Genomic DNA, 26,790 nt, shown 5'->3' on the forward strand with positions numbered 1-26,790 from the left:
GTACATGACTCTGAAGAAAGTAGACCCTTCTGAAATGTCTGAAGTAAACAGAGTTCAGCTGCTAAATGCCCAGAGCCAACTGCGTCACACACATAAATAGCCTGTATAAGAATTTTGTGGTGTCATATTTAACTGTTGGGACTAAAATAGACTCACCCTTTCTAAACTCATTTTCTTGTTATTGTGTATTGTTTCTTGGGTACCTACTTGAATAATAGAAGAAATAAAATGTTGGAAATTTTTTGCCTTTCTCTGCAATTATTAAATGTAACTCCATTAAGTTAAGAGTGGAACTATAGTTCTAACTGATGAGGTCAAACAATGCAGACGTCCAGAAAGCCTCTTTCCTTGGCAAGTCAGTCTGTGGTTTGGGGTGATGTCCTTTGCAGAGGGGAAGTAAAAGCATTTGTTCAAATGGATAGTTGAACCATTTGAGCTTCTGGGCTGCTGGTGATAAAGCACTGGATAAGTGGGAATGGGACACCAAAAATAATTTATTTTATAGCATTTGTCTTTTGTCATTTTGCAGGGAGCAACCATGTCACCATTTCTTCGAATTGGTTTGTCCAACTTCGACTGTGGGTCCTGCCAGTCATGTCAGGGAGAGACTGTTAACCCTTACTGTGCTGTGCTTGTCAAAGAATACGTTGAATCGGGTAAGCTTGAGTGGGTATTCGAGGTGGCGGGGGGCGGGGAAGAAGGTCCTGCTGTGAACTATGAGGCAAGTCCTTCCAGGAACTTCAGGCATCTGATTCAACCTAATTTTACACTAGAGGCAACTGATGCCCAGCCAAGCCAAGTACTTCCTCAAGGGTGTAGGAGCTAGTGACAGACTCTGAAGGAGACCCAGATCTCCTACCTCATGTTCCATTTCCCTGTGCCATTTTTCCACATAAGCAAAAGGAACAAAGGAAAGGAGAAATGGGTTGAGGACATGATGTGAGGAGTTAATGGGGCCAATAAAATCTACTGGTAAGCTCAAGTAGAACATGGGACCCATATTGTTAACGCTAGTTGTTTCGCTAGATTAAGTCTTCATAATCTTACAATTAACCCTAAAGATGGCTTATTTCTTCTTTGGGCTAAACTCAGATGAATGTTAAAAGAATATGTAATTAGCCATTAGAATCCAAATTTCAGAAAACTTATGTATTTACAAAACCCTGGATGAGTGAAAAAATTGTCGCGTTTTGTCAAATGTAAATATTTCTAGGCAGTTCATGGTGAGGGGGAAAGTGTGACAGATCCCAAGATTCCTTTTGTGGGTTTAGATCATTCAATTAAAATAATCCTATTCTGCCTAGAATCTCTCCATGGAAGTTTACATCCCATTTTCCCAGTTTTACTACTTTTCTCTAGTTCCCTCCATACCTTTCTTGTTTCAGTAGACACATTGTAGAGACAAGATTAACGCCGATGCAGGTTGTTGTAACTATAGGAGCCATTCCACTTGACTTACACAGAAAGTATTTATGGAGTGGGAGAGAAAAAGTGCCTTTTCCTTAGAGCTTCTATTCTAGCGGAGGAAGAGAGGCATGGGACAAACTGGAATATATGGAATAATGATAAGTGCTGGGCAGGAAACCCAAGCAGGGCAAAGCGGGGAGCAAAGGCTTGGGGACAGAGAGGCGTGTTTTATTTCATATAGGGTAGTCCTTAAAAGGCCTCTTATGGAGTGGCATTTACAGATGCAGGAAGAACCCAATTCAGCAGTTGAGAACCTCCAACGAGGTGTTTCCAGCTCAGAATCTTGGGTTTCCAAATCCTACCGTGCTGGCTTTTTCCTCCCTTAGAAGACTTGTGCTTTGTGATTGACTCCATCCTTCTAGCCACTGTGAGTGCATCAAAGCTGAGGAGAATGTCTGAATCATCCTGATTTCCCTTCTGCCTGGATTTCTCTCCTGTTTAGTTAAAAGTGAGACTAGCACTTGCTCCCAATCGAAAACCTTTCAAATGTCACAGAAACCTTTGAAGTGTAGAATGTCTGAGTTTTTCAAAGCCGCTTTTGACTTAATGGGTCTCCTGGATCCCATTCTCTATAAGCACAGGGTCTCACTGACATTTGCCTCCTGAGAGCCTTTTTTAAATTTCTTCTTCTTTTGGCCTTGCCTTTGAACTTGGTCTGATCAGCCATGTGGATCAAGAGACCTTGTCAGAGAAGAAGACTTTGTTTTTCCAAAAGGTTAGCCTGCAGAGTTCGGAGATTTTGGTTTTTGATTTTGTTTTGGTTTTTGTTCTGAAAAGGAATCACTCTGCACATCACAATTCAAGTATTACTTCTATAGAATTTATGGGGTTTTTTATTTCTTAATTTGATTATAGTTGACACACAGTGTTATATTCATTTCAGATGTGATTTGATAAGTCTGTACGCTATGCTCACCACAAGTGTACCTACCATCTATCACCATGCAGCACTATTACAATACCAATGGCTAGATTCCCTATGCCCTACCTTTCATCCCCATGACTTATTCACTCCAGAACTGGAAGCCTGGACCTCCCTCTCCCCTTCCCCCATTTTTCCCATTCCCCACCACACCCCTCTAGAAACCATCAGTTTGTTCTCCATATTTATAGGTCTGATTCTGCTTTTTGTATATTTATTAATTTGGTTTTCTTAGATCCTACATATGAGTAAAAAATCATAGGGTATTTGTCTTTTTTATTTTGACTTATTTCACTTAGCATAATACCCTCTAGACCATCTATGTTGTTGCAGATGGCATGATCTCATCCTTTTTATGGCCATATAATAGTCCAGTGTGTGTGTGTGTGTGTGTGTACACACACCTTCCTTATACATTTGTGTATTGTTGGACACTTAGGTTGTTTCCATATCTTGGCTATTGTAAATAACGCTGCAATGAACATAGAGGCGCATGTTTCTTTTCAAATTGATGGTTTTGTTCTCTCTGGGTAAATACCCAGCAGTGGAAGTACTGGATCATATGGTAGTTCTATTTTTAAGTTTTGAGAATCCTCCATACTATTTTCCACAGTGGCTGCCCCAATTTTTAAAAATGTATCCATCTTGGAGATCTTAGATTGCATTTTCCATGATGAGTCAACAGAACAGGGACAAACAAGGCAGAGTGTTGTCAGTCTGAGAGCCTTTAGAAATGGTAAAACTCACTGTAAGTAGATAGGATCCTGAGTTCCGGTCCTCTTTTTGGGAGATTACAAACCAGTGAATGGAAAGGTGAGAAGAGCCTTATCACAGGCATCTCTGTCCCTTGCAGGGGCATGGAGAAAGGTTGCAGCTGAGGAGTTATGAGAAAGAGGGGCTTCCCATCTGTGGAAGTAAAATATTACTGTGGTCATCAGAATTGCCACTGGTATTTTTAAAAAGTGCCATCTCCAGTTAATTTTTTTTTTAAGCAAGCCATAAAAACCCTCCCCTTCCTCTTCCACCTTTGACAGTGTCAGAGTTTATCCCTTTAATAGCCAGGTTTATCTAAAATTAGAAGTTTCTGCTTATTCAAGTGCCTGTATACCTCCCAAATGACAATTTAGCAAATGCTAGGTGCATGTTCTGCTTTGGCATTGTGCATCAGAGAGAAGGGGCCATCAGGAGCCCAAACTGCTTTGTTTCCATGCTTAAATGGATCTTACTTTACCAACATCTCTGAATTGCTAAATCTGCCACTTAACATGCTTATTATCACAAGAAACCAATACTCAAATACAGCTGCAGTTTGGTGTTCCTGAAATGATTATACTACAGAAAATCCAGTGGGGATGAAAGATATGCCAGTATCACTTAATTCCACTAGCAGACTCTTTCCCAATCACTTGGTGGTTCCAGAGAGGTTTTCCTTACACTTTATCACCCTGACCATAGTCCTTGTCATCAGCCACTTCCAGGTCTCCCACCTGCCTGCCTATTCTCACGTGTAGGTCTATAGTCTGCTTCCCTGATCCAAGGGATTGAGAACACTGCCTCTCTGAGTTACTTGTTAGTTTTTGCGTAGGGTGGATGGTGCATGTAAAATGTATCCTCACTTGAGAATTAGAGAAAGAAATAATGGCTCATTATGTTTTAGAGGTTTTTTTTTTTACCTCACAGTGTGTTTATGTCAAATGGAAAATTTTTAAATGTCTTTTTAAGAAGCATTCACTATAAGCCTTAAATTATGCCACAGAGTCTTTCAGATGAACACACAGTAGCTTTCTATCGACTCTTTTTAACCAGATGACAGTGAAATTAATTAGTTGTGTGTCCACCCTTTGTAGATCAACAAAGGAAGATACCAAAAGGCATGAAAGTGTATGACATGTAGAGAATGGGACCTAGGTCACTCTACCCTCCCAAATATAGCAGGCTTGGCCCCTGATGTCGATTTGCTCGAAGTAAAGCAACTAACTGTTGAATAGGAAAAGAACATTGCCAATCCAAGACTTTATCATATTTTTGTTGCTTAAATTACCAGATTGATTTTTAAGTTTCAGTGTCTCACCTTGCAAATAGACCTTAGGACTGTCTCATCCTGTCCTATATTGTCTGTAATTGTTTTACGTGTTACTTTTGACTTCCCAATGGAATTATGTATCCTAGAGAACAGAGGGAGCAGGTGCCACTGCCAAGTTGAATTATTTCCCAGAGTTGGCTAAAGGAGTAATGAGAACGTATCTTTCTGTTCCTAGAGAATGGACAAATGTATATCCAGAAAAAGCCAACTATGTATCCGCCCTGGGACAGCACTTTTGATGCCCACATCAACAAGGGAAGAGTAATGCAGATCATTGTGAAGGGCAAGAACATGGACCTAATATCCGAAACTACCGTCGAGCTCTCCTCTCTGGCTGAGCGATGCAGGAAGAACAATGGGAAGGCAGAGATATGGGTAAATATCCAGGCTGTGAGCTTCTTTTAAAGTGTTCACACCACTAAGTGATAAAAGCACCACACTCGCTGAAGACTAGAGCAGAGTTTCAGTGTCATCCTGAAATTATGACACACTAGTCTTGGGTAAACAGATTCCCTACCACTTACTCACTGATGGCTTGATAATGAGAATGTTCGTTGTAGACTGCAAAACATACTGACATATTCAAATACCTTGACTCCTGTGTAAGATGAAGAAGGTCTCTTAGGCTATGAAGAATTGTTATTGATCTATAACATAAGCTCAGAAATATCACCAATTCCCCTTAATTTGGGAACCTAGCTGTGGACTATTTGTTGAGATATCATATATATGTGATCTCTTGATAAGATATCTTAGATAAGGTGATAGATAAGGGAAAGGACCAGCAAAGATCCATGTGAGGTTTGGTCTTCCCTCTCCATACTTTGCCACTTCCTATCAATTTTTTTAGCCATAACTATTCACTTAGCTCACTTTGTACAAAACAGTACATCACACACAATCCATGTTGCTGTACTAAGTTTTTGAAAACTTAGTAACTGTTTGGGTAGCGAATGTTTAGAAATGTTAAAGGAAAGAGTGAAATATAAAAGCATAAAAAATTCTCATGAAAATTTCTGGGGTCCACAAAATGAAAAAACAAAACAACCACAAACACCAGTTAAAAACTGTTTTTAAATGATCTGCAACCCAGAAAATGTTTTCAAATGCTTTATCATTTATTCAAAAGGAGAGAATCTTACCTTTTTCTTCTTATTTCCTATAACTCAGATTTTTAAGAACTCCACCCGGAACATTTTTTGAAGTTGCTGGTTTCAAAATGGGAATGATGGAAACCTAACAACTAGATTTTGGTGTCATTTTTAAATTTTTGACCTAAAAAAAATCAGTACTCTTAAGGAGAGTATGTATTTATATACATCTTTGCTGGTGACACTAAAGTAATCTTTGAAGATAAACATATACCAAGATTTTTTTTTTTAAGTTCCCACACTTAAACATGTTTAGTAAATGTAGCCCAGTAGTATCTGTGGTGCACTTCTGTGTCTGGTTGGAGAAATGATCATGGAAACAGATCTTGTTTTTTTTTGGGGGGGGGAGGTGCACTGCCTAGGCAGGTAGAAGAAGCTAAATAACTGATAACATCACAGGTGCGACTTAAATGTGGAAAGGTTTACACAAACCGGGGAGTGGGAGACGCCAGCACTTAGCTCAGCTAGAAGAGATGAATTAGACCAAATGTTAACCTGGTTTTCCACTCAGCCCTACTTATTTTCAGCTTTCTGCCTCATTTTTTAAAAAAGAGTCACCAAATGCCTAATTTTTCAAAAGTAGCATGCTATTTGGGGCGCCTGGCTGGCTCAGTCTGTGGAGCGTGTGACTCTGGATCTCGGGGTTGTGAGTTCAAGCCCACATTGGGTGTAGAGATTACTTAAAAATAAAATCTTTAAAACAAACAAAAAAATACCATGCTATTTGATTTCCTTCTCAGTTAAATGGATAACGAAATTTTAAATTATTTGTTTAGGCTTCACTGATGAGCAGATTGGTTTTCTATTTATATCTCTTTACGTTGTATTTGATTTCTTGCTTAGGTGTTTTCTGATTTTATTCTTGTCAAAGTTTTTACTTTTCTTTTTTTTTTTGTAATCTAGGGTTATTTAGCCATAAGCACTTGGTGGCCTTCAGATCCTCATTTTACTTGAGCAATCTTTTTACATTTTACAACTTTTTTCCCCAAGAATATTTCTTAGTTTACTTTCATTTATAGTGTTTTTAAGGGCCAACAGGATGCTCTGGACTTAGATTTCCCCTTGCTCTATTGAAATCCACTTTCTTAAAAATAATTTCTCTATCTAAAAAATATCCACAGGGGAAGGGAGGGAAAACAGAATGGGAAGAAATCAGAGAGGGAGACAAACCATGAGAGACTCTGGACTCCAGGAAACAAACTGAGAGTTACAGAAGGGAGGTAGGTGAGGGGGTGGGGTAACCTGGTGATGGTTATTAAGGAGGTCACGTGTTGTGATGAGCACTGGGTGTTATATGCAACTAATGAATCATTGAACACTACATCAAAAACTTAGGCTGGCTAACTGAACATAAAAAGAAAAAAAAGACATACCCACAAAAAAATATATCTATTTTCTGAAATTTGCCCTTCATCTCCACAGACTCCATCCAGTTTCTACACACCACACTGAGACTTGCCTTCTGCTTTCCCAAGGATTCCTCTTGTTCGCTCTCAAAAGCATGATGCAGTGTGATTTCCTATGGATACTGTTTTTCCAGCAGCTAACTGGTTCAATTTCGTCCATCACCACTAAGTCCCGAATATTGATAACTTTTTGGTCATCTAGTACCAATTTTCCCCACTTCACTTGGGAATGAGCCCCTTATTTCTTGCTCTTCTAGTTCCCTTTTTGTCCCCATCTTTATTACTTATTCCATAAACCAGAGAACAAGGTGTATATACTTGATGTTAAAAGCACTTCTCTTCTCATTGATCTGTTTAAGCTAGCATGAGGATTTATAGTTGACCAAGCAGTAAATGCTTATGTTATCATAAAATTCTAATAGTTGTGATGCTTTGATGCTATTATGTTAGCTTTGCAGAGATCCTGAAAGGCTTAGTGACATGCACAATGTCATACAATCAGTAAATTATTTAACCACAATTCAAATTTGGTCCTGGGTTCAACCAGACATTTCTTACTATTTCTCAGTTATTCTCATTAACCCATGGGTGTAATGATCAATAATGACCTTCAGTTCACCTTCTGATTCTTTTGAGTATACTAGTGCTCTAGTGCTATGGTTTAATATGTTAGCAATAGTAGTCAAGTTATCTCGGATTTGTCATTTTCCCCCATGTCACGTCACATGATATCCTGCATCATCCCTTCAGTGATACTGTTCTGGTCTCTTCTATGTAATGATACTGAAATATGTATTTTTATCCATTCTTGGACTAATCTAATCAAAATTTCCCTTGGTGGATTATCCAGCACTTTCCCAAGGAAACAGTCTCTCCTTATGAAAGGAAAACACTGCTCCCACTTCATACCCTGGTTAACCTAGAGGCATGTGGGTAGGCACCCTCAAAGCAGGATCCATCTTTCCTTTCAGAAGGCCTACTGTTCCCCGCAGTTAGCTGGTCCCAGTGTCCGTGATTCTTTTGTCACGGTGAAGATCAGAATCTGCCCTACTAACAACCATGTAGATGAGAAGCAGCAAGGATATCAAACAGAAGCTATTTTAGGATTTTGTTTCTTCCTCACAGAAATTTTGATATCCAAGTAAAATTAATGAGTTGCTGAGGTGTTTTAATAAAAGGAAGGTTGTATTCATGGATGTTCTGATGATAACCGTTATGAGTGAAATGTAAGGAGGCGGCAGTCTTGGGCTCTACGTTGGAAATCTGCTGTCACCATACTTGTCAGTTACTGTCATTAAACTTAGCGCTTGTTTCACGTTCTGCTGATATTTCTTTTCTTTTTTTTTTTTCTTAATCAGTTAGAGCTGAAACCTCAAGGCCGAATGCTAATGAATGCAAGATACTTTCTGGAAATGAGTGGTAAGTAACATTTTGTCTTGTTTGGGAGTGAGGAGGGCATGTCCTTTCTCCTCGTGTACAATCTATTTGACTCTTGCAATAGCAGAGAAAATAATTAGGAGAAAAGGAAACACAGGAAGTTTTCTCAAAAGTTTTCAGTGGTGCTCAAATATTAGTTGAAAATGTACTATCTGGGCCAGATAAACGTAGAAATATACAACGTTTCCAGCATTAGTTTCTAAATAGTGTGAACTCACGTACCCAGGGCTTTCAGAGTCTGTCTGTATTTTAGTTTGGAAATGTAACGTAAATACAAAAGGCTCTGTTTATATGTCACTGTGAGTGATAAAACAAGCGACCACAGTATCAGTAAAATACAAAATGAATAGGAAACCAGTAAGTATTTTTCATAATGCTCGTAGCAAAATAAGAATGCTGCAGGTTAGTCACCTCAAATCCTTTTAGGAACAGGCAGGAGAACATGCATCGCGAAAGAGTGTCATTTGCATGTCATGCACAGACATGGGTCACAGAGGTGACACTTATGAGCAGGGCGCTTGGTGCCTGTGACAGCCTGTCCGTTCCTCCTATTGCATTTGTACTGTATCATCAGAGTGCTATGCAAACAAATCAAATGTTGCTGCTCCTAAAATCCTAAGCCTCAGGATGGATATGTGTACTTACTGATCACAAACTGATTTCATTTTTTCCTAAATTAGTTTTACTACCAAGAAACAAGTTTTAGTTTAGAGATTTATGGTGCTTTCTGGGTTTGGGATCAACATATCCAATGTCCTTAAGTCCAGATTCAAACAAGTACATTGAGGAAAAAAACATGAGATTATCAGGGAAACTTGAACCCTCACCAGGTATTTGGTGATGTGGAGGCATTGTTATTAATTTTCTAGGTGTGATGATGGTACTGTTGTTCTATTTCCTAAAATGGGTCCTCATCTTTAAGACACATACTAAAATGTTTATAGATAACATAACACCAGGCATTTACTTCAAAATAACCCATTGGTATGTGGGTGTGGGTAACAAATAGCATGTATTGGAAAATAGTAGCCATGGACTGGTCATTATTGAAGCTGGATGATCGGTCCTGGGAAATTGATTACAGTATTTGCTCAGCTTTTGTATGGATTTAAAAATTCCCATAATATTTTTTTAAGAAGAAGAGAAGGATCCCTAAAGAGGCAGCAGTACAATCTGAACTTTTCTTTTATCTCGTGGAGGCTCTAGATACATAGAACATGGCATTGTACCATTTTTTAAAGATTTTATTTATTTGTTTGAGAGAGAAAGTGCACAAGCAGGGGGAGCAGCAGAGGGAGAGGGAGAAGCAGGCTCCCCACTGAGCAGGGAGCCCAACAAGGGGTTCGATCCCCACACCCTGGGATCATGACCTGAGCTGAAGGCAGACGCATAATCGACTGAGCCACCCAGGCACCCCAGCATTGTACTACTTCTGAGTTGGTCAAATGGTAGCATATGGTTGTAGGAGCTGGATAACCAGGCTTGCATAGTAAGTGAAAGTACTGTCCTAAATGATCATGTCAGTAGTGTTTAATTCCCTCAGGAAGAGGAATTATGTTCTTTTAGTTCAAAACATGATCTAATGTAAATTGAAGGAAATTGTCCATGAGAATGCCAAGTGTTTTGGGTAAATGGTTTAAAGACCACTGCTTTGAGAAACAATTTCATGGATATTTATCCTATTGCTTCAAAACTTAAATTTTCTCTTAGAATGAGAGAGAACATTCAGCTGGCGCAAAAACAATGATATTTCACAGACAGAAATTACACAAATCCAGGAAAGTTTTTTTGTTTAAGGATAGAATTTTGTCATGTTTAAAATCTTTTGTATCTAGACGCAAATTGAGACTCCCATTTCTAAGTTTTTATGTATCTAAAAGTTCTAATTTTTAACAAACAATATTGTGGACTAGCCCAACTAGAAAATTCTTTATTGATGACAAGAAGTATAGGATATCATTCTATTTTAAGAATATTATTATATATAAGAAATAGTTTTCAGAGGGATTCAGAAAACCAAGACATGAGTTCTCATACTCAAGGAACTTAAGCCTAGATTGGAGAAGTAGTACAGACTAAACAATTGGAGAAGAATTTAGTTCCCAAGCACATAAATACTGATTAACCAAGAGAACAGTATGAGTTGCCTTCATTCCAGAAAATTCCATAGAGTGGACATTGAAGGATAGGCAGAGTTGAATTTGCAGACAAGAGGGATAGCTTTCTAGGAGGAAAACATGAAGATTTGAGCAAAAATATAAATGGATGCAAAACTGTGAGAAGACCAGTCTAGGCAGATCAGAGGGCCCCTGCTAAAACCAGAATGAAGAATCTAAGACAGATCTTGGAGGACCTGGAAACCAGGCAAGAGGAGGGTGTAGACCTAGGAACAAGGAGTCACATTATGATGGATGGAAGTAGTCTTTGGGGGAAATTGCTTCTGAAGGAATGTGGGGCAGATCTGGAAAGGGAAATAGACTGGATATAGAGAGAGCCTATAAAATTTCATTTTTGCAATGGAGAAGTGATGAGAACCTGGTCTTGGGGCATGGTTATAGGAATGAAATAAAAGAAAGAGCCCAAAAGAAAATCAGATTTCATGGCAGTGTAGATGAAAGGGTATGCCCATTATGAGTACATAGTTGAAGTACTTTATATTTCTTTAAAAATGAAAGTTGAATGAAGGGAAAAAATGTTGATGTTCCTTAAAATAGTTGGACTAGGAAAATGATAATAGGAGTGGTAGGGATGGGAGATATGGGAAGAGAAAGCAATTGGGGAAGATACAGGATTCAGTCGTGGATAACGTTTACAATAATGTCATGTCTCCTGTACCCTTCTTTTATGGAAACATCCAATATTTTTCTACTCTACAGGGAAGCAAATGGCTATTGCTCTCCACACACAAATCACTCCATTCTCTCTCTTTCAAAATCCTCATTCTGTGATTTCTGTAGTAGATTAGTTTATCTTCTTCCCCTGCTCTCCTACCATCATTCTTGGTAGCTTTAGTGTTCACTCTCACCTCATATTTTGACACCTTCCTACACTTTTCCTTATCCATTCAAAAACCTGCAGTGACACCACAGATTGTCACCTGGAATTCTCTACTGTTGAGGACTCAGAGTCAGACCTTTCTCTCTCAGAGCTCATCCTCCTCCCCATCAATTCTGTCCTCTCCCTCACCCACTAGCTACAGGAATCTACCCTAATCTGGTTTCTCTCTTTACACCTTTTGTTAGCCCACATCTGGCCTTGACTCCCTAGTTTGCCTGAAGTCCGTAGCCCTTTCCAGCACTCTGCTATCATGAGTGCCCTCTTCTGCCAAAAAATGTTCTGATCTCCAAACCTTGTATTCTTCCCTCTCCTTCTCCAAGGCTTTCCTAGAAAAAGCCATGCAGCTGAGTCCATTACAAACTGTTGCTGGTAGATAATGTTCTGATGTTTTAGACTCATATACTTAACCCCTTAGTGGATTTCTCCAAGTAGATTTCCTGCATTACTTTAAATTCAATATGTCCAAAGTTACACTCACCATTTTCACCAGTAATCTATTCCTTTTGTACTCACTATCTCAGTTAATTATTACTCCATCCATCTAGAAACCTGGAATTAACTTTTATAGCCTCCCTTTTCTTGACCTCCCACATTAATCCAACAGTTTCTGCCCATGTTGTCTCCTTAGGATTTTTCAGTTTTCCCCCTGCTTTTCATCATCATTGCCTCTTGCCAAATCCCAATGATTCTCCTACATGACTGCCAGAATAAACTATATAAACTCCGTTCTGAATATGCCATGCTTCTGTTCCTCCTTTTGCCCCTGCCTACAGCCTTTCAGTGTTTGCAAATTTTCTACAGGAAATATTCAGGCTGAACTGATACCTACACATCTTCTGTGTGACCACTGATGTTTTCTGCTTCATGTTCCACACTCCGGCAGTACGTACATTCTCAGAGACCTTATCTGAATGTACCCTTGTACATTCTCTTCATCTAGAGAGAACATCATTTGTTTTCCCCACCGTACCTTCTCCCATACATTGGTAGAAGTTATTTATTCTTCAGAACCCAGCCCAGAAATCACCTTTTAGTACCTTTCTTGTCCAACTTTTCTCTTTTTCTTGCCTCCACCTATCTATACCTGCCTTAACTGGTGTAGTTTCCTTACCTCTGTCACATAGCATCCTGTGAATATTTCTGTTCTGACTTTTACTACAATAATTTCTTGCTGGAAAGCAATGGCTGAACCACATCTTATTTGTCTCTTTAACTCCAGCACCAGGTTGCATGCTAGGTACACAGGAGTTACTTAATAAATGTTCATTGAACTATTCAGTTAGACTCACCCTGGTATTTAGAAATTCCTTTTATTTTCTTTTGATTCCCATACAATGGCTATTCCAGAAATTCCCATACTACTCAGTCTCTAAGGGTATCTCATTCTTCTCTCACTTCTGGAGTTTGGCCTTGGCCCCAGTTTAACTGGGAATGACTCTGTCTTCTGTCTGTCTCTGTACTTTAGAGATAACTGCTGCTCCCTACACTTGCTTCCTGCTCTTTTGCCTCGAGACAGTCCCTCCCTTTCTTGGTCTCCTGCCTCAGATTCCTAGCAGCTACATACCATAAGCTCTGTAGCATCTTCAATGTTTCCTACTCTCTTTGGTTTCATTGCCAAGACATACTGAATTAAGCCATCTTGTCCAGTCTGGAAACTTTTTTTTTTTTTACCCTAAGAGTCTGGCTTATATTTTGACCAATCCACTAAGTTGCTTTCTTCAAGAGTATTATTCCTCAAAACAAATTTCTCTTTCTTAGCCTCCAGTTCCCTTGACATCTCTATACCAATGCTGAAAAACCCATTCTTTCTTGGCTTACCCAATGGGATACTATTTAAGTTTTTCTCTTAATTTTTTAGCTGCTGCTTCATGGTCTCTTTTGTAATTCCTTTTACTATCTCCTAAAAAATATGGGTGTACCTATCACCATGTCTATTCCAAACCATCACATACTGTTCTTTGTGTGAGTGCCATGTCTCCCTGACTTGACTGTTAGCCACTCAGAAGTTAGGGATAACATCTCATATTTCTTTAGAACATTCAGCATAGCAGTTTGCTCAGAGCTGCCTAGGAAACATCTGTGGTTGACTGATTACAAACAAGTGATAGGTTAGGCTAAATAAATAGATTAGGAGCCATTACTATAAAAGAAATAACCAAACATACAAAAACCAATAAACCTATTCAAGCCAATAAACATAGGAGCAAATTACTTCAGAAAAAAAAATATATATAATAAATACCAGAAGAATTCAAGAAATTCTGAGTTTTTATATAGTTGCTCTCCTGTAATGATCAAAATGGTTAGAGGATAAAGAAAAATCAAAGGAAGACCCAAGGGGATAAATGTATTTCTAGCACTTTCTAACATTTTTAAAAATTTACAGTATTATAATTTAATGCTCAGATGATATATATATATATATATTTTACAGTAATATGATTAGGGTTCCCAGAATAATTCACTTCTATTGCCTGAATTTAGAAGTAATTTTATATATCATTTCATATGGACCAAAATAGAAATGAGTCAAATCTTACTGACAAACCACCTACTACACCAGTCACAAGTTGTAAATAGATCTGCTTGTACCAGAACTTGCAGAAAACAGCAATTGCCTCAGTGACCCTGAATTTAACCCCTCATTCACTAACCCTAATTTATTTCTAGCTTAGTTCTATATAAAAAAACCTACATTACCTAGCCTTAAAGTATTAGGCAAAGTATTATGTCTCATCTGTGGAACTTTTTAGAGTTATTCGGAAAGCTCTCTATCTAAGAGTTTGGAGTTGCCATAGAACAGACCTGTGGACCACTGTAGAGAAAACATTAGTCATAAAATGAGGCCTGGGACTTGGATGAGTTCCTGGGGGAACAATGTGTTTCTAGTCTGGCCACTATTAAGGGTATGGAAAATAAAGTACCTTGGCAGGGACATTTGTCTCAAGTGTGTTGTCATACCACTGCCACTGCTTATCCAGAATGGAAGTAATTTAGTTTAAATATTGCTAGCTCTTTATATTTGTGAAATATGAGCCTCTTATTCTTGCTGAATCTCCATTTTTTTATGCTTGTAAAAATATGAGAAATATAAATAATCTAAGATACTTTCAAGCTATTTAAAAAATTATATTAGAAGTTACAATCACTAAATTATCCTTATTTTAGTAACGATAATTATTTTTTATGTTTATTTCTTGTTTACCATTTTATTCTCTCTTGCATGCTGGAGTTGTCATCACGCTTTTGAACCATGACTGCCTTGCTTTTGTGTGTTTTCTTTGGGTCTGGTCTTCAGCCAGGGAATCATTAGTATTCTCAGAATTCTACCAGCCTTTTAGAAAGATGTTATCTGGGCATGGGGTACTGTGGACAGTGACTATCACAGTACCTTCACCAATATCCTGAGCCCAAAGTGAACTGAAGAAATGTGAATGTGATGATTTGATGTAGATGACTAGATAACATCCAGGATTACCTAGACATTAAAAAACAATTGCAGTCATCTATTAATTTCTGGCTTTTTCCACACTGACTGGTGTAGTCTATAAGTCTATAGCTGGTGCACCTGATTACTATGGACATCAGGAACCAGAGCATAAACAACTTTCCAAAGTTCTTTCACCCTCACACAGTCTGGTCAGCTCCCCTCAGTCTACTGGACCCTGCCCATAAACAACCAGACATAAAGCATCCTGGGAAATTTAAAAAAATGCTGTTTCTAAATTGCTGTCAGTAACCACATTATTCTCTAGAATTACAGGCAGAAAAGTATTTACCACTTCCTGCTTTTTCTGGCTGACTCATCATTGACAGTGAATAGGAGAGGTTGATAAATACTTTGAAAGTTCTGACCTCTGGTTTTAAAAACTGAAAGAGAATAGTTCAGCATAGTCAAAGAGGAGTGAGGGATTGAGCCAGTAATCCAATCTTATTGTTTCAACCGTATAGTAATACACCCTATGATAATTCTGTATTACAGAAGTAAAGAAAGAAACTTAGTGCTATACCAACCTTAATGAGTACTAGGGATTTTACTGGTTTCAATGCTTGCCTAATTATTTGTCTGTCTCCATCCTTTCCCCATTTCCCCACCCCGTCCACCCACTTTGTCCCTTGTCCTGTTCCTGCAGACACAAAGGACATGAGTGAATTTGAGACTGAAGGCTTCTTTGCTTTGCATCACCGCCGAGGAGCCATCAAACAGGCCAAAGTCCACCATGTCAAGTGCCATGAGTTCACCGCCACCTTTTTCCCACAACCCACATTTTGCTCTGTCTGCCATGAGTTTGTCTGGTACGGTAACTTGGCATTTCACTCCAAGCTTCAGCTTATGCATTTTGTCAGATCCTCTCAACCTGTCAGGCCTGGCATGCTCCACCTCAGGAGAGTGTGCTGGAATAAGCACTGCATGGAAGGATGAGGCTTAAAGAGTGTGATTCCATACAATATTTTCCTAACATGACTCCTATAGAGCAAGGAAGCCAGTTCTAGCAGAAAAAGTTTTCAAGAACTTTAGCTTCTGATTAAATGGGGGCCACTGGGGGTAAGAGGGAAGGACAGAAGAGGGAAACATCTTTACTATTGGCACAGTTTTGCAGTTGAAACTTCTACCACCTTGATAGCCCAACTGTGCTGGTACTAATGTGTGCAAAAGGCAACACTTTTGCATTGGAGTTAATGGGTTTAGATGTTTACAGGGCTCTTGGGCAACTTAGCAGCCCTTAGCAGCCCAACAGAAATCGGTTCAAGCCTCAGTAAGCACATAGCAAAGGAGATGGGACTGCAGAGACTTGAAATGACTCCTGTCCCCATTCTCAGCCTCCTTGCCTCTTGATGGGGGTGTTCTTTTCTTTGGGCTACTTCAGAATCCATCAACTCACAACCGCAGTCTAACTAGGGTATCTAAAGGTCAAATAGACTTTTGATGGATTTCCACCAACTGTTTTCATTGACTGATTAGAACTGCCTTCCTTACTAATAGTGAGTGTTACCCAGGAATGGGTCTTAAGCTTCAGAATTTAGTAGTTGCAAATATTCTCAGATACTCAGAAAAAGGAAACAACGCATTGTACAGATGTCTTTGCTCATCTATATTGAGCTTAGAGAGACAATGAATTTTTAAGTGTAGGACATGGAAATTTGCTGCTAGGAGCCTGTGACGCATTTTCAGTCAGGTATTTTCATCTCTACATGTTTGTTTGGAAAAGACACAAATGAGAGGAGAAACAACATTTCCTCATTTATTTATCAGACTTTTAACAAAGCAGCTTAAAATAAAAAAACAAAGAACAACAATACGTGTTAACACTTTTGTTCAGTGACAGACCAGAGCCGCTGATCAGTGAATGCCCTGTGATAGTAGGAAGCTATGAGATTTTGTTTTAATGTTTATGGTGCTGCTGTTGACTCAAACATCCAAGTAAGTCAGACATGTGCTTTATTGCAGGGGTCTGAACAAACAAGGCTACCAGTGTCGACGTAAGTAAGAAGGATTTCTGTTGTATTATTGTCATTCTTCTTATTTCATTGTTCCTTAACTTCTGAAAATCTTAACTGCAATAATTTCTTTTCAGAGTGTAATGCGGCAATTCACAAGAAGTGTATCGATAAAGTTATAGCTAAGTGCACAGGATCAGCTATCAATAGCCGAGAAACCATGGTATGTGTTCAGGTTCCTCTTTCTGTCTGGAGTATGATAATTTTATCCTAACATTAAATTTGGAAGCCCACTAATTCTTTTTAGTATTGCTTGAGCTTGAATCCTTAAGCTGATCAATGAACATCAATCTCCCTGAAAACCCTTTCCTCTTCAATAATGATGATTACTGAGATCCAAAACTAGGGGATAAATATGAAAAGCAAAATAAGACTATCGATGACTCTACCTTTTCCAGAAAGGCATGACAGGAAGTGCCCAGAAATCATAGTTTTGGTCAATTATATGAAAACAACTCTTGTGGCATCTATAGCTAGAAGTGACAGTTAAGGAATAGAGGCAAATGGTGACAAAATGCAGATTTAAGCATTTACAAGGTTAGTATGAGATGTAACAGAAGTATAATTCTTATGATGGGAGGCAAGTGTTTCTTTCATAATGAACTTTAAGGTACATGGCATGGGGACAGGTTAGATGTTACCCCATATTTAGTGTGTATCTAATACATGGAAGATACTATACTATGTACAATGCACAGCGGAACACAATATAGACCTGGTTTTGCCTTTATAGACCTTACTGTAAAATTAGGGAAACACATAATTAACAAACAACAATGTATTGTTTCCATTTATATTAAATAACCAACAAGGTGTGATAATGGAGAAAAACTGAGTGACCTACTTAAACCGAAGATCAGGGCATCTCCCAGGAGAGCATTTAAGCTGAGAGCTAAGGGTGAAAGGAGCCAGCTATATGAACAGCAGGAGGAAGCAGCCTCCAGACAGAAAAGGCCCCAAGGGGGAAAGACCATGTTCTAGGAACTGAAATGAGACCATGCAGCTGGAACAGCAAGGGCAAGAGAGTAAACAGAATACGAAGTCAGGGGACTTGATAGGACCTAGATTAGATGGGTTTTTTTTTTTTTTTTTTAGACCCTGGAGAAGTGGTTGGGTTTTATTTGACCTATAGTGGGAAGCCCACTTGGTGACTGCTGTAGGGGAAATTGTGGGTTGAGGTATGAACATAAAAACCAGAGGTGACTGCAGAAGTCCCCCCAAGGGGGAAGGTTGATGGCTTGTACCAATATGGTAACAATGGAGATGGAACAAAGTGAGCAGATTTTCAGGTGATTTCCTTGTTAGAAATGACTGGATTTGTCAATGGATTGGAAGTGGAAAATAAAAGAGAGGGAAATAAAGATGATGCCTAAGTTTCTGTATTGAGCAGTGGGGAAGTGGCAGAAACATAACAATGAAAGACTGGAGGAGAAATTAATATTTCAGTTTCTGATAAGTCCAGCCAGAGATGCCTGTACACATCCAAGCGGGAGGTATCAAGTGGACAATTTTACATGCAGTTGGAATTCACAGGAGCCAATAGACCAAATATATAAATTCCCCAAAGGAATCTAAAGTTACATGTTAGGTAGAAGAGAAGGAGTTTGTGATAAAGACTGACAATAAGAGTTCAGAGAGGGCTTTTCATATATTAAGAGTACATGAAGTTACAGAAACCAGAAAACAAAGGGGTCAATTGCATTCAGAGTAGCTAAGATGTTGAGAAAAATGAGAACCACATGGAGATCTTCAGAGCCCTTGATCCAAGAAATTTCAGAGAACTGTAGAAGTGTTTGCTTCATTGACCAACACTGAGGGTTACTGAGAGTTGATAACATGGAAACAATTTATGTGCTAATATTATCAAGCTCATTGAAGTAGAACAGTTGCTGAAAGGAGGTGAAACCCAAGGGATGGAAATACTCCCATAGCTAGAGAGAGAGGAGGGATGGATGAAGCTGGAGAGAAAGCGACAACCAAAACAGTCAAGGGGGAATAAGTTCACCCTTGGCAAGAGGGAAAGATGTCTAAAGCAGATGTGAAGATGGGTCTCTAATGGAAAGATGGATGGATCATCAATTGTAACAGAAAGGGAGGAGAAGAAGATGGTTGCAGATGATCGCAGATTGTAGATTTGGGGGCAGGCAGTTGAGAGAGCTTCCCTTAGACAGCTTACCTTCGGTGTCATCTGAAGATTTGTGGGAAGAAAGAAGAGAAGGCAGCAAGTGGCTTTGAGGAGAAAGGATCTGTGAGAGAATTATCTCGGGATGGAAAAGCAAGGTGGTTAGAAAAGAGCAGTAGGATTGCTGAGGACAGTGGAAAGTCCACCTGAGTTTGAGGGGCCAGCCTGCCCAGGTGTGTGATTTTCTCCAGCCAAGGGGTAGGCACAGAGAAGGCAAATTGGTTGGGTTTTGTAGAGCAGAATTCTTTTAAAATTTAGAGTCGGAATGGGACAATCTCCTATTAAAAGTGACTCTGCTAAGGCTCAAAGAAGTTATAGTTTGTCTGCAGTCAATCACCTATGATATAAGTAGCTGGGCTGGGACAAAATTTCAGATCTCAATCTCCCAGAGCAGTGTGATAGACTTTCCCCCCACCCCCAGTTTTATTAAGCAATAATTAGCATATATCACTGTATAAGTTTAAGGCATACAGCATGATGATTTGACTTACATATATTATGCAATGATCACCACCATCCATCATCTTATATAGATCCAATAAAAAGAGAAAACAAGATTTCTCCTTGTGATGAGAACTCTTAAGATCTACTCTCTTAACACCTTCCTTGTATATCACACAGCAGTGTTAGCTGTGGTCACTGTGTTGTACATTCTATCCCTAGGACTTATTTATCTTACAGCTAGAAGTACCTTTTGACCACCTTCCTCTACTTTTTCCTTCCTCCTAACCGCCCACCTCTGCAAACCACAAGTCTGATCCTTTTCTATGAGTGTGATTTGTTTTGTTTTGTTTTTTGGATTCCACATATAAGTGAGATCGTATAATATGTCTTTCTCTGACAAGTGTTGTGTTTGTTTAAATCCAATTGCCACCTCCCAGCCTGCCTCCCTGCTCTCTCTACTTGATGCCTTCAGTTTTCCTGGGAAAATCACTAATTATAAGAATGACAGTTAACCTCAATGGCTAATGTTCCCTGGAAATAGAATGAGAGCCACAAGTGCAATTTTAAATTTTCAGATATCCTCATATAAAAATTAAGGAGATAGTTTCCATTATTTTTCTCGTAAAAAGTCTTCAGAATCCAGTATGTACTTTATACTGATACCATATTGTTTTACCACCTTGCAGGTACTCATTTGGCCCATGTGGCTAAGTGAATATCATATTGGAAAGTACAAATCCATAGTCTTTTCCAGACATATCTTGAACTATTTTGAGCTAGGTGTCAAGATTTGAGGTAGAAGTCTTCCAGCCTGGACCTTGACATAAATTGTTCATATTTGTATGGAAATGTTTACACAAAATGAGATCTGAAAATTATTTTTTCTTGGTTGAAAATGGCTGAAGTAAGTTCTGAGTAATGTTTAAACAATTCTAAACAGCTATTCTAATGACCCAATGCTGGCCAACGTGCTCGGTGGAAATATTAGATATATCACTGTTAATGAAAAAGGCTTCTTTGATGTGCACATTCCCAAAGAAACTGTTTAATAAAAAACTTCTGTGGAGATTATAAGTCTTAAGAAAAACTTCCTATGTTACACAAGAATATTGGTATCCTTACCAGGAATCAAACTTCATGATTTTGTTACTGTTGTTGCTCATGTGATATGTTTGGCTAAAGGAGAGAATTTCAACTCTGGAAAACAAAACAAAACAAAAAATCCTGTAATATATCAACCACCAGCATCCCTCTCTCATCTCCCTTCTCCCCATCCCCTAACTCATCACATTGACTTTGAGAGAAGAAAGGGGAATGACGGAAAGAGGATAGGCTGATTCTGACTTCAGGCTTATAGATGTCCCAGCTCACTTGCTAGCTGTGTGACCTAAACAAGTGTCTTGCCCTCTCTGTGCTTAATTTCCTCATTTAGCAAATGGGGATTCTAATAAATGCTCCTTTAAGGGGGTATTTGCAATATCACATGTGTAAAAAAGATAGTACATGTGACATACTTATCCATATAACCTGGCAGGACCTGTTACCTGCTGCTCACCCCCTCCAGTCCATGTGTAATAGCTATGAAATGCTTCATACTTAGGCTTTTATACTAATAAGCCCACAGTAGTGTTTCCCCTAGAGGAGGAATTATATAACATCTTCCAAAGGTTAGAGTCCTAGTTCTAGGTTGAAAAAGAAAAGGCAATATGTATACTAAAATAGGAAGGGCAGTGCAATGTTCACCCAGATCTCATTTAGATAATTCCAGTCCCATCTTCCTGAAGACGTTAGCCTCCCTGTGGGAATGCCTCATACCTCAGCATAGTCCTGGTTACTTGATATGTGTATAGCTCAAACATGCCCCTTGCCTGGAAGAGTTAATGGCTGCCTGCCTTCTTTGGCCATGGCTGTAAGGCTTGACAAGTAAAGCTTATGGCTTAAAGCACACATCATTCCAGTGTTTGTAGTGCTCTGTTAGTTATACTGGAGTAGCTGCTAAGATACCAGAGGTTGAGAACCAGGGACATGCATATGGTCACACGTTCTCCCTTCTTTCAGTTCCACAAGGAGAGGTTCAAAATTGACATGCCGCATAGATTTAAAGTCTACAATTACAAAAGCCCGACCTTCTGTGAGCACTGTGGGACCCTGCTGTGGGGCCTGGCCAGGCAAGGACTCAAGTGTGATGGTGAGTCCAGTGGGAAATGAGCATGGGCCCTGGTACGGAACCCCTACAGGGTGGCTTTGCAGTTTTAATGGAGAGCACAAGGGGAAGAGGGAGCACAGAGGGTTGACTTCTCCAGCTAGCCCGGATGACCCTGAGATCATGAATGTGAAGTTCTCAGGACAACAGACCACTTCTGCTCTTTTCTTCCCATTTCCAACACCATCATCCCGGGATCCCAGAGAAGTGCAAACCTGTTCAGTCTCAATGTCAAGTCTCCCAGCCTGTCATTGTACCTCACGCTGGGGAGAAAGGAAGATGGCACTTTTCCCGACTGGCCTCCCTCCCTGGGGCCTCCCTTTGTCTCCTGGTGTTCTGGGACTGCCCCTTCTGACCCTAGCAGTTCAAGCTATGCCCCCACTGTCGCTCTCCCTTACACCTTAAGATTCCCCCTGTAGCCCATCGAGGAGTAAGCCCGGCACATCTACTTGGCTGATGGATGGTCCTGCACATAGGCATTTGTGACTTAGACTGGAAGGTCAATGCCCAAAGTGTGCCAAGGAAGAAGCCCAGCCCCGCACTGACCATCATATTCCCTCCTCTGACCTCTCCTTAAAGGCTGGCATTACAACAGAGCCTCATCGAGGTTTTCAGCTCTGGAAAGAGCAAAAAGCACTTTCTTACTCTAAAAGTTCAAACTGCTAAGGCAATAACCTTTAGAAACTGAGATGCCAGGATTAGGCAGTAGGGAGGGAAGATTCCAGCAAGGCATTTCTGCCTTCTGAGTGGGGGTGAGGGTGGGGCAGGGCCAGACAGACATTCAAAAAGGAAGGCATCCTGCTGCAGCAGAGGCCTTTCTATTTCGAATTATTAAATATGGAAGCCACTTTGTTTTTTTCTTGGCCGCTCCATTTTGTTTTATGCCACTGGCTTAATCTTTGGCAATTCTTATCTTTTAAGTGATAAAGGTGAAGGTCACCTTCAACAGCATTCTCTTCCTCATCGCCATTGTGCTCATGTGTCTCGTGAAGTCTGGAGTGGCATCTTAGTGGAGACGGGGAGGGTTAGGTTTTCAAACCATTGCTGAAGGCAAAACCCACATGCAGTGAAAATTCACCTTAATAATCCCTCTAGGAAGACCACTGTGCACCTTGCTCTCTACACCTGTTCAAGAGCTCACAGGTGGGCCTGGTACTCTATGGAGTATCTTTATCTTTAGGAGTTCATAGGTAAGAAGTTATTTCAGAATTGAACGAGCAGGCATGAATAATCAGATCCCCTCTAATGGTTCCCCGAATCCTCTGATGGTCTCCCTCAGAGTGCAAATTCCTTTTCCCCAGAGCCTGAGCGCCCCACCTGCCCAGTGGTGCCAACAGCCCAACGATGCCTCTGAGCTTAGAACCTCCACAAGGGTTCCTTGCCATTGTTTCACGGCCCACACACCTGCTCTGTTCCATCCCCCCTAACATTCTTTCTCCCCGGTCCCTTCTCTTTCCCTCTCTCCCCTTGCCTCCTGCACGCCAGGCAGCCCTTCTCCTCTCACCCCTCCTCTCCTCTCCCCTTTCCTCCCCTCCCTTTCCTCCCCAACACCCTCTGCTCTTGAGGCTGACACCTGCAGACATCACTGTGTCCTTGCCCCCCCCCCCATGCCCTTGACTTTACCTCCCCTTCCAATCTACTCTTTGGGTTCTGTTCCTCTGCCTTGGCCCTGCTCTTTCTGTCTTGTTCTCTTCTAAGCCACCTTCCTAAATAGGGCCTCCCTTCATTTTAACTCTGTCCTTTTCTCTCTCCACTTGAATTCCCATGAAAATCATCATCCAAAGGGACTGTTTGCACTCACAGAGACCAAGTTATCACCTAATAGGTTAGTAACAGAGACATATGACATTATCATAGTGGGAATGGGGCCTGCCTTCACGCGAGTGTGTCCGAGACAAGCTTATCCAGCTACCATGTTAAAAAAACAAAGTGAAACTCTCCAATGCCTCACACTCAGTCCTTGCTCATTGCTTCCCTTTGGCTTGTGGTAATGAGTAAAGAAATGCAACTGAGGGCTTCCCAATGTGCAACTTGCATCAACAAGTCCAGTATGACTTGCATCAACAAGTCATGCTAAATTCAGATGGGCAGAGAGCCCTCATCAGCAGCATCGTTACTACAGTAAAGACTTTAGATATACATAGAAGATTTCACTTAGAATGGATTTGGGTTATATCATTGCATTTATGCTGGGACAAGTACTGGTCTCTACTTACACAGAAAATGCTGTCTTATTTTGTTTTATTATGAATTCTCTGAGAAGAGTAAGCTAGTTAAAACTAAAGGCTGAAGCCTGATAAAATTTCACTTAAATATTTTAAAACATATCTCATTCGAATAAATGATGAAGATGAAATAGAAGCTGTATTTGTTGAGTACCTATTTGATGCCTATCACTGTGCTAAGTTCTTTGCACACAAATGGGCTAATAAACAGGTGAGGGTAAAAGTGCATTATTTTATAACCTTTCCTGCCTAATGCCTTATAATAATCCCTATGAATAGACCTTGATATAATGAAATAGGACTTGAGAATATAATTCTATCAGCCAGAGTTTGGAAATCTTAAGTTAGATTTTTTTTTATTGTAATGGCAATGTTTCATAAGCAGAATTTTAATATTCTAAACTAACAACATGAAGTAGTAGTTGTCTTTATACAGATGAACATGTGCACACACATCCCAATCCAAGAAAGCTCACGGGATCACAGTAAGTGGAGGGTGGACCTTTATTGTGCTATTTTCAGAACTAATGAATCAGAATATTCCCCCAGAATCACAGGTCTGTGTAGATCATTTGGTTGAACTAGCCCTGCCATAGGGTGAGGATGAGGTCTCCAGGGTACTTTCTGTCCTCCCACTCCTGCCCCTAAGCCCAGACCACCCCCACCATTTCCATTTCAGTTCTGCAGGCTGAAGTTGCTCCCTGGGCTTCAACTCAGAGGGGAGAGAAGCTCCTTGCAGTCCATGTGGGGAAGGGGATGCTTGGACTCCAGTCCAGAGTGAGAGTAAATCACCTTGCATCCCGGCATTGCACCTTCCCTCCAGGGAGGGCCTGAATCATGTTTTTCTCTCAGCAGGGGCGCAGTGTAAATGCATACTGACAGCAGCCTTCCTCCCCTATCAGCAAGGCTCTGGTTCTTACTCAAGTGGGAGTCATTCCCCAGCATCACATCGAGGAATGTCTGGCCTGTGTATGTAGTCTTGGGAAGAGGAGGTAGATGCATAGCGGCATCATAAAAGTGCTGCCCTCATTTATTTGAATGCAGTGTCTCCTTCTGCTGGGAAGATGGCTCCAGGGATTTGCCAGTTGTCCCTCAACATATGCGTACCTAAAACAGTCCTGTGCAAAGTCCACTCAGTGAGTTCTGTTGCTCTTGCTCAGCATGTCTTTCTCCTTTTCAGCATGTGGCATGAACGTACATCACAGATGCCAGACAAAGGTGGCCAACCTTTGTGGCATAAACCAGAAGCTAATGGCTGAAGCGCTGGCAATGATTGAGAGCACCCAACAGGTAGGAAAGGGGTTTAGGTTGAGTTCCTGCAATTTCAACTCAGCAAGGACTACTCCAGTCCTTTTGCCGTTTGAGCTGTGGGACAATGTGGAGCCTGTTCCTGAGCACTTGTCTTGACTCTGACTTTCATCCTCATACGCATATCCCCACTTTGAGATATTTATTTATTTAATGCATTTGAACTGCATAGATCTTTATAAGATCTTAAATTCTTTGTGGAAGGAGCAGGGGCAGAAACAAATTCATTAAAATTATTGAAGATTCATTACCAGCTTTATACCTATATACTTGCTAGAATCATCCCTAAAATGTGCACAGAACACGGAGTCCAGGGCAACTTTTGCCTTGCCATTTACTCACGTGCACAGCACTAGCATGTTGAACTTACATATCCAAGAACAAACCCTCTTCAAGTCCTGGTGTTGGTTATGTAAGTCTTTTTCCATCCATTGACCCTCCATTCTTATTTGTGACTGAATGATGTAGAGACCATAGGAGAAACCAGTTAGCCCCCTGGAAAAATATGAAGGAAGTGAATATGTTCTGCTGGTGCATAAAATACAGTAGATAGACTCCTACAGCGTATGGGATCCTAAAAGAGTGCTAAAGGAAAGAAGGATGTTTGTTATCTAATGCATTTAGGAATCTTAAATGGATCTCATCCCCAAGGGCAGTAGGCTGAGCTGTCCTTGCAGGAGTGGGTGGGTGGGTGAGTGGTCTGACTCTTTGTTTATAATCTAGGCTCGCTGCTTAAGAGACACTGAACACATCTTCAGGGAAGGTCCAGTTGAAATTGGTCTCCCATGCTCCATAAAAAGTGAAGCAGGGCTGCCATGTGTACCAGCACCTGGGAAAAAAGGTAGCTATCCTGATCCTCAGTAGAATCATTGTCCATAATTAATCTTGGTCAACCTTAACCTGAGTCCTCTGCATTTAAATTCTCCATTTACCTGGTCTGATAGGTAAGAGGCTCCTACTTCTTGGAAGTGAGACCAAAAATGTGCCCCGTTAAGAAACCTTTGTAAGAGGGTGGGAAGTGGGGGCAGGGAGAAAATGGGATAGGTCTATAGTAAAGAACTGCAAACGTTTCCTTAGAATTTTAGAATGTTACTTCCTGTCACCGTAAAAGGTTTTGCAAAAATAAATCTACCGTAAATCTCAATGCCACAGGAGAAAAGGAAATTTAAGAGTAGAAAGGGGAAGAATAGTGGGGCCTCAACATTTATCATTATGGAAATTTATCCAGCCTACTTTCTGAAAGTAGTTCATGAGAGGATATGCCTACATGAATCTGGGAACTGAATAATTTCAGCATACATTATAAAATACAGGTTTTCCCCACTATCCTAAAGTATAGTATTTCTGTGAAAACTTTCTTTTAATTGAAGTATAATTAATATACAGTATTGCTTAGTTTCAGGTGT

At 40.1% G+C, this 26,790-nt stretch overlaps 1 protein-coding gene across 3 annotated transcripts in view; it reads left to right on the forward strand.

Moving 5' to 3' along the window:
• Positions 1-26,790, forward strand: part of PRKCQ (protein kinase C theta) — a 192,529-nt gene that overhangs the window by 51,042 nt on the left and 114,697 nt on the right. For all 3 annotated transcript variants that reach the window (XM_064592092.1, XM_064592093.1, XM_064592094.1), the window contains 9 exons: positions 530-656; positions 4,648-4,847; positions 8,388-8,448; positions 15,657-15,819; positions 16,973-17,004; positions 17,100-17,185; positions 21,707-21,836; positions 25,257-25,366; positions 26,108-26,225. In XM_064592092.1, coding sequence (XP_064448162.1) covers positions 539-656; positions 4,648-4,847; positions 8,388-8,448; positions 15,657-15,819; positions 16,973-17,004; positions 17,100-17,185; positions 21,707-21,836; positions 25,257-25,366; positions 26,108-26,225 — 1,018 coding nt within the window. In that variant the 5' untranslated portion in view covers positions 530-538. The remainder of the gene's footprint in view (positions 1-529; positions 657-4,647; positions 4,848-8,387; positions 8,449-15,656; positions 15,820-16,972; positions 17,005-17,099; positions 17,186-21,706; positions 21,837-25,256; positions 25,367-26,107; positions 26,226-26,790) is intronic.

This window comes from Mirounga angustirostris, unplaced genomic scaffold (assembly GCF_029215605.1).
Source record: "Mirounga angustirostris isolate CCGP_5_RB_7025 unplaced genomic scaffold, mMirAng1.0.hap1 SCAF_5, whole genome shotgun sequence".
Taxonomy (NCBI): domain Eukaryota; kingdom Metazoa; phylum Chordata; class Mammalia; order Carnivora; family Phocidae; genus Mirounga; species Mirounga angustirostris.